The 8840-nt window shown below is 23.6% G+C and overlaps 1 protein-coding gene across 1 annotated transcript; it reads left to right on the forward strand.

The window, feature by feature from the left end:
• Positions 1-2195: 2195 nt before the first annotated feature.
• Positions 2196-3110, forward strand: LOC113557911 (the record flags this gene model as incomplete). The annotated part of the gene is made up of 2 exons (XM_026963451.1): positions 2196-2552; positions 2685-3110. Coding segments are annotated over exons 1-2 (783 nt in total), but the record flags the coding sequence as incomplete, so codon positions are not given.
• Between the last annotated feature and the right edge of the window lie 5730 nt (positions 3111-8840).

Raw genomic sequence — 8840 nt, forward strand, 5'->3', positions numbered from 1 at the left:
TTTATAATATAATATTTGTTTAAATATATTTTGTTAACTATAATGCATATTTTATTAACTTAATGTAACATCATATTTTTTGTTCATCTCACTGCGATCGTTTAGTTTATATGTTTCAATGGACCAAAAATATTTCATTTATTTTATTATAAATTAATTTAATTAACATAATCGAACATATTTATAACTATATTATTTAATTATTTATAATTATAGGTATTATTATTATATTATTATTATTATTAACTATTATCGGCTTATCATAAATCTATTCTCTACAAATATAATAGAAAATAACTTAAAATTAATAAGAATGTTTTAAAAATATCATTAAACGTATAAAATATAATAATATACTCAAAAGTTTCAAATTCCAATTAATAATATTTTTGAATTACAACAAAACAATTAAAATTGTTATGATTTGTTTAAATATCTAATTTTTTCTAAATTTTAATTTCAAATATCTATACGAAAAATATATATTTTTATATTAGAGTTTTTGGTTAATAAACCAAAAAATGCTTTTGAAAAATCTTGCATTGAACGAATAAAAATTGAATATTTTAACTGTAGATAATTTTTTATAAAAAGGCAGAGAAAGTCCGTATACTGGAGTCAAATGTTAAATATTAATAAAGATAAAAATACAAAAAAATGTGTTGTATTATAGCCGTGGATTGCGAGCTTGAGTAACGGCTGGGCGGTTGACCATTAGTAATGGTATAGAATTTGTGATATAACGACGGTGTGCTGCTTCAGCGTATCGAATGACCGACATTAGTCCCCGTGTGGTTTTGTCGACACCTGCGCAGAAAAGGTCATTCCTGGAAGTGTCCGAATCTATATAATATTTTAAGGAGTACTCCGTGGCACCAGTCTGAAATAATAAAAAAAAGTATATACAAACAAAGTTGGAAGGGTATTTATACCAATTGGAGTGGGTCTAGTTTTTTACCGTATTTCAAAAGACATTTTTAACAACATCGCCTGCTAAACGGTTTTGTGAAAAATTCGATTTACACAAAAAACTGTAGAGACTTTGTTTTGAAAATTAAGTCAGTCGCATGGTTAAATCACGTCTTTGGTCGTTTTAATTTATAAGTTATTAATAAAATAACAATATTATTGTAAATTTCAAAACAAAAACTATTTTTTATCACTTTTTTCTCAGTTATCTACCTAAAATTGTGTTCGATACACCTATATGCTATAATTAGCTATATTATTATAATTTAACTTTTTGTATACTCACTCATTTTAAGTTCAAATTGTACTTTAAAATTGTATTGAGATGCGTTAAAAAAATAATATATAATTATAACTAGGTAGATATTATTAGACAGTATCGAAAAAATAAGAATTAACAGCACAAAAAATACACAAAAAATATCATATTATAAAAAAATTGTATTTATTTTAATAATTACTTATCTATTATTAATCAAAACTGATTAGAAACAAATTTATTAACTAAATATTTATTTGTTTTTATAAAAACAATTTAAAAATATTTTAAATAAAGTATAAATATGTATGTTTATCAATAATAAATTAAAACATCCATGACACAAACCACACTGTATTATCAGTCTTTTAGTAATTCTATACAAAAGTAGATTCATAAATTACTTATGTTTATAGTTATTATTACTTATCAATATATGTACTAATACTCATACGAGTACACATCTATGGTGTAAATTGTAAATTACAAATAATATATTACCTTTTCCATCCCTTTATTAACAGATAACACTATTTAATTTACAATTCATTGTGCATAGCCTAATAATACAGTATTTTTGTATTATTTTATATGATATATTATAGTACGTTTATCCTTTTAAATGGTTAACTGTATTGTTTGTAATATTTTACATAATATTTTTTTTTATTTTTAAAATCATAAAAATGTCCATTCCCCTACAATGGTGCAGAAATAAATATGATTGTAAGTTAAACTTTACGTTAAACACGATTTTTAAAAAATTAGTTGTAAGAAAAATCTAAAATCTATTTTTAAATGTCCATATATAGTTTGTTTGATTCACCTAGACAACATACTTTGTACAAATATTTATTTTATTTTATGTTAATTACAACTAATATTTAAATTCATTTACTTTTAAAATAGTTACACATTATCGTCATATTTTAACTTTTGATTTAATAATTTTTACAAATTCATTATTATGAATGAAACGAAAATGTTAGGCTTATCATTTAATGTACAAAAATTAAAATTTCAAGATAATGTTTCTATTGGCGGAAAAATAACAGCGAATGTTAAGTTTTTGAATTACAAGGAACAGAAAATATTTGAACCAGTTATTCCTTCTTCGAATCCAATGTTTTTGTATACCGGGAGATTGTTTACATTTGGAATTAATCGTAACACTAAATCTGAATTATATAAACAGTTCATCGTGTACGTAAATCTACATCAAACTGATCCAGACAAAAAACTATCAGAAGCTGCTGTCGATGTGACTAACATTTTCCGTGATATGTTTTGCAAAGACCCTACTCCAGATGATATACCGACACAGGTTAGTCGAATCAAATTTATCATAGGGATTTATTAATTTTTGACGGTAAAATACTAGGTATAAATTAGCTAAATCACTGATATAGTTAGGTATTTAAAGTTATAAATAAATACGTTATTTATATTATTTAAGGTGAAAACCATTATACGATTCAATGATGATGCGGATAAACATATAGCCACTATGGATATTCTCATCAGTATTATTCCAGAAGGATTGAACCCTGTCGCTCATTTGCCTTTGGATATAGACATAAATAATCAGTTTATCAATACAATAAACGATTGTCATATATGTCCAAACGTATCAGATCTTAAATGTACCGATGATAACGAGCACAGTGATGAAGGTGAATGGGATATGATTAGAGCGGAACTCAAAAATAAACATTCAATTGCTATTAAATTTAAAAGGAATTATTATTCGTTTCAACCAACGCAACCTGAGGAACAATGTGAAGTAGAAGAAGTTCGCACCACTAAAAGCGAAGAAAAACTAAATTGTCATATGCTCGACTTACTATCAGATATGCATAATCTAATATCAAAAAATCCAAAAAACAATACTTAAAATCGTTAAAATTTAAAGAAAAGATACAATACAATTTTAATACGTGACTATTTAAATGTCTTTTTATGAAATGGGGCATATTACAATGTACATACACATATAAAGTGCTGTGTATCTGTTTTTAATGTAAAACTGCAGGTTATACAAAACGTATTAATTTTGACAGATTTCAGTTTGAGATAACAATAGATTATGTTTACAAATTTGACTATAAATTAATTGTAAAATCGATAAAAAAACGTCACTTTAATTTTATTTATATTATTTGATCTATTTTTATCTTTGAAAATGTCATGAAAATAATTCTTAATATTACAGAAATTAAACCAGTTCAAAATATAGGTAGGTATATATAAATTATATCGATAATAAAAATAGAAATAAGTAATAACTACTAAGATGAAATAAGTATCGATAATAATAAATTAAAAAAGTTTTATTAATATTATTAATTATTTTTTAATTGAAAACATTTTATTTATTAATTTATTACTTAATAAAGGTACTGTAGAATGTATAAGAAAAAAAAAAATCAAAACAAAATACCATCACGATTTGATGTCTTTTAATTTTAATTACGACCCACTGAGCATGAACAATGATTAAGTATTATATTTTAGATTGCTAAATTGAAAAATTAATTCAGACGAGTAAAAAAAAAAAAAAGAAATACCTAAATAATAATACATTGATCTACAATAATTTTTTGTTCTAGCTGAGTATAATACTAAACATAATACATTATATATTACATTAAGTAGCGACCAGTTAAATTGAATAACTTAAAGTTTTGAAGAATATTAAGTACAGTAATACGAGTAACAATATATTATAATATAAAACATATAAAATAATAAAGTAATAGTACTTATGTAATTTTATCTTTTTTACCGTTTATTTCCTTCTAATATTAAATTCCTTTGTACTGCGTAAACTCAATTGCATGTAAAAAATTGAATGATTGTTAACGTATATACAATCAATAAACTTAACATTTTAATTTGTATATGTGTTCATGATTAATGTGATGACCATTGAATAACGACGTTGAATAGTTATGCAATAGTAAAATATGTAAAATGTATTTTGTTGTAATTACACTATTATCGTTGTATAGTAATAATAATAATAATAATAATAATAATAATAATAATAAAAAACACTAAACATTAATACTTTAGTTGCTTTTGACGTTTGAGAGTAGTATAAACTTCTCTTCACAAACAGAAATATTATTTAATTGATATTTCAGAAATACAATGTATAGTTAGGAAATTTCACACTTTAATGTATTAAATTATATAAAATATTATGTCTTATTTAGAATTGAAAATAAATTAAAATTAAATATTATATTCTATAATAACGTGTTATTTTATATTTTTGACTGCCTCGAGTCACCCTTAGATGGTATTAAACTAGAAGCAGAATAAAATCCCATTATTCATCAAGAACAGTAATTATGAGTTTCATTATGTCATTATATCATTAGTATAACAATTATTTATTTAAAATGTACCGTTTTCAAAATTAATTTATTTTGTTAAGCATTTTGTGGAAAATATATATTAATACAGCGATAATAATACGCAGCTAAGGCTGTGTGTGAGTAACACACAATTTATTTTTAGGCTTAAGCTCTATACTAACGCTTAAAGATTACAGTTTAATGGTACAGTTTGTATTGTATTTAATACGTACTAAATATATATTTTATTTGTTATATATTATATAGCAAAATATGTAAACAATAGATGAAAGTGAATAAGTAGCCAGGTGTTTCGAGTGAAGAAATCATAATTGCGTTGAATAAAAAAGTTGTACACTATAAGAGGATTATTTCCAATTTTCCATTATAAAAAAAAAAAAAATAAATATTAATTTGAGCGTATTTTTCTATAGATTATTAGTTTTAACAAAGAGAACGTTTAGACAATGATAATATAATATAACACTACGTTTTTGGAGGATGCACGATAATTAAATAATTTAGAAAAATGACCAGAAAACACTATGGTGGTAGCATAAAGTGTATCGTATCAAATGTTGCCAGTTTGCCACAAACATAATTATAAATTATTTAATAGTAAGCACTTGTCTATTTATTATCGTATTATCGTGTATAAACCTATTTTAATTTAAAATTTCTGTAGTTTATTTTATTATAGCGTATAAAAACGTCAAGAAACGATGACAGTAAAGACATATAGTTAGTAAAATTATTTCTTTTGGAAAAATGTATTCATTCCTTAAGAAGCAAAAATTATTTTTATGGAAAAAATTTAAATTTTGTAAATTTAAAAATTGTCTCGAGTGACCTTTGTTAATTCTTAGACCACTATGGAAGATTTATAAAAACGATTCGAAGGTGTTCAAATAACCCTCAATCGATGTCCGTACGATTATCAAACGCACGATACCAGTTTTTACCGAGGTTATGCCGTGATACGTAGGAGTTTGCTGAAACTTTCAAAAGCTTAAGATCTTAGAAAACAAAGATTTAAAATGGGAAGTAAAAATAAAATAAAATCCGAAACGACATTGGCATTGTTCCACACTATTGTAAAATGTATAGCAAAGCGTAATGCGTATATAATGATATATACCACAGTTTATGTATTTACCGCAAGTCCTTTGGACCCCATTGTGTCGTTTTGCAGTGTATGGTGAAAATAATTGTTGAATATTTTTAACTACCAGTTAATATATAATCATAAGCTATAATTTATTATGTATGTAAAACGGTTATAATCGCTGTATTTAAAATTGTTAATAATTATGAGTTGTGTACATTGTACACGATTCAAAAGTAGGTATCTCAATACGTTTTCACTTAAAACGATTAGAGTGAACAATCATGTGATAACAGGTACATAATCAAATATGTGAATGTTAAAAAATAAAAATAATAATTTACGAAAATCTTAAACATTGCGAGGCAGTTACAAAATGTCCATTTAATATTTTCTGAATCTATTTGAACACATTTAAAAACAAATATGAAATTTCTAAAATATAATAACAACTATGACTTAGGTATAGTGTTCTTGGGTGATGAAAACGTTCAAGAAGTAGGTGACCAAACAAAAACTCAACTGACAATATTTCAGTCATAGGTGGATACAAGTTTAGGGTAGTATAGAAGATATATTCCATTTCTCATTAAATATACTACTTCAAAGATTTTTTTCTTTTTTATATTAGTTTATCTTCAAAAAGGTATGACACATTATGGTCTCTAACAGTACAAACAATACATTATAAGTTTATGGTTTATTACACTTTTTTTAAACTATTATTGTCATTATATTTATATACATGATCGAACCTTACTATGCAAAGGCTCTTTATTTTAAACACAGGCGAACTATTAATAATTTGTTCCTAAAAATAGATGATAAACAGCCAAAATGCTACTTTTTTTTTTACAAGTTACCAAAACAAACTAATTCTATGTTAAAAAGATGTGTATTTTTATTTTATAATAGTAAAATTGTCACTATTTTTTCAAATATTTGTATCAAATTTTGAAAAATGGGTTGTAGTTAATAATACTAATTTTTTTCGGCAATAAATTTTATCATAGTTATTAAAACTATCAGGTTAATAAAAAGGAATAACTTTTATATCTATATTATTCTTAGACGATAGGAACTTTTGATGCGTTTTTTTTTATTAAAAAATGTAGGAACAGTCACAACTAATTGAAATAAACATTAATAATAAGTTAAAATAAGAATAAATATACCTAAATTTGTTGATTAAATTTTTTAGTTATTAAAAATTGAATAAGCTACTTTAAGTTTTAGGATTATTATTTATTACAGCAATATAAAAAGTGCTATGCGAAGAACTTTTTAATTTTGTTATTAATGTTCTGAAATCGCTCATAAGAATATTGAATGAAATTGCTTCGAAATTCAATACTTTTTCAAGACTCAAGCTTATATATTTTATAGTTGATGTCTTCGTAAGTCATAAAATAGAATCTACGGACTTTTTGAAAATGATATAAATATAGACTACAAAAACCCCATATCACTCATCTATCCGTGTAATAATACTCTGAGAAACTTCAAAATATTTTGTTGTTTATATATTTACGTTGTGAACCTTCAATTTTCATTACTTTTAAATTACGTTTATTTTCATATAAAAGAAGATTTGGCTTATAATGTTACCGGTCTTCATTTCATTATACTTACTACATTCCATCTCTAATACAGCAATTTTATTTATACTAAAAGTTTTCTTTACAAGTTACACCAAGGTATTTTCTTTGAATTGTCTTATTTTTATTGAAAACAAATAAAATATTTAGATATTATATATATATATATATACTTTCTTTATGAACTTTTTATCATTATATTATGAATTACACTTAATGTTTTGATTAAACAATATTAATATGGTTTAAAAATCTATATTATATTTTTAAATTAATTATTTATGTAATAAATTGCTATTTAGTATTCATACCTTTATACATATTCATTTGTTTTGTGATTTATTTACATAGTCTTTAACTGAGATATTGATATATCATAGTATTATTATTATTATTATTATATCATATAATATTGGAATATAGTATAATTATAGTATAGGCGTGCATTGTATATTATGGACCGAGAAAAAAAAGATTTTAAAGAAATGGCTAAGCCAGTAAAAAAAAATGTAAATATTGTACCAGCTTTGTAGTTTTTTATTTATCATTGGAGTCAATTTTATATAGAATGAAATTAATACTTAAACATGCATATTCAAAGCTCGTATGAAAACATTTTTTTTGTGACGTAGTCATATATAACATGGCTTGTGTATAACCGAATATACAACACAATTTTTTCCATGTTGAGTAATTCAATCAGTATGCTACTAGTTCAACCACTGTGACTAGCTTTAAGATTATCGATATAAAAAAAAAATAAAAAACTTATTTCAAATAACTCAAATACGTTAATTTCAATTTTAAAAATAAAACGTTGATTTAAATTAATGAAATAATAGTATATGGTGTTGGTATCTAAATATTCATTTCCGCGGTATTTTATGAAAAATAACAAATAAAATAATGTTTTAAAAAGTATTTTATTAATTCGGAAAAATGTAAAATATTTAATAATTTTATATATTTACAACTATGTCATTTGATTTTCCGTGAACTAATTGATATTATTATCGTTTTATAATGATGTATTTCTATTTGCATTTTAAACTTGTTTTTTCTTTATGCTGTTGTTACGTCATGTGTAGCGTAATAATTTTATTTATTTTTCAAAAGTGTGCACGTTTTCCTTAACTTCAGTTGCGTCAATGTTTGAAACGTTCAATTGTTTTCATGTATTCAACAACAATTATTAGAGTCAACATTGCAAAAAAAAAAAATAAATAAATAAAAATAATATTACGGAGCAATCCACTGAGCGTCATCGCTATTTCCAAAGTATATAATATTTTGTAATGGGATGGAAATAAATAAGTATAATAACATCTCAATGATATAATATGCATTCCTATCAATTACATTCCAGTTTGAAATAAACTTATTTTGATTGGAATTAAAACAATCAAACTATAATTTAATATTTATTATTTTTCATGTTACAAACAGTTTTTATTACAAGAGTGTAAAGGGAACGTAGGTAACACTAAATTATGCAGTAAAATTGTTTTTATTTTAATTTTTTTCACGTAAATTATTTCATTGTATTT

The sequence above is a fragment of the Rhopalosiphum maidis genome, chromosome 3, assembly GCF_003676215.2.
Source record: "Rhopalosiphum maidis isolate BTI-1 chromosome 3, ASM367621v3, whole genome shotgun sequence".
Taxonomy (NCBI): Eukaryota; Metazoa; Arthropoda; class Insecta; order Hemiptera; family Aphididae; genus Rhopalosiphum; species Rhopalosiphum maidis.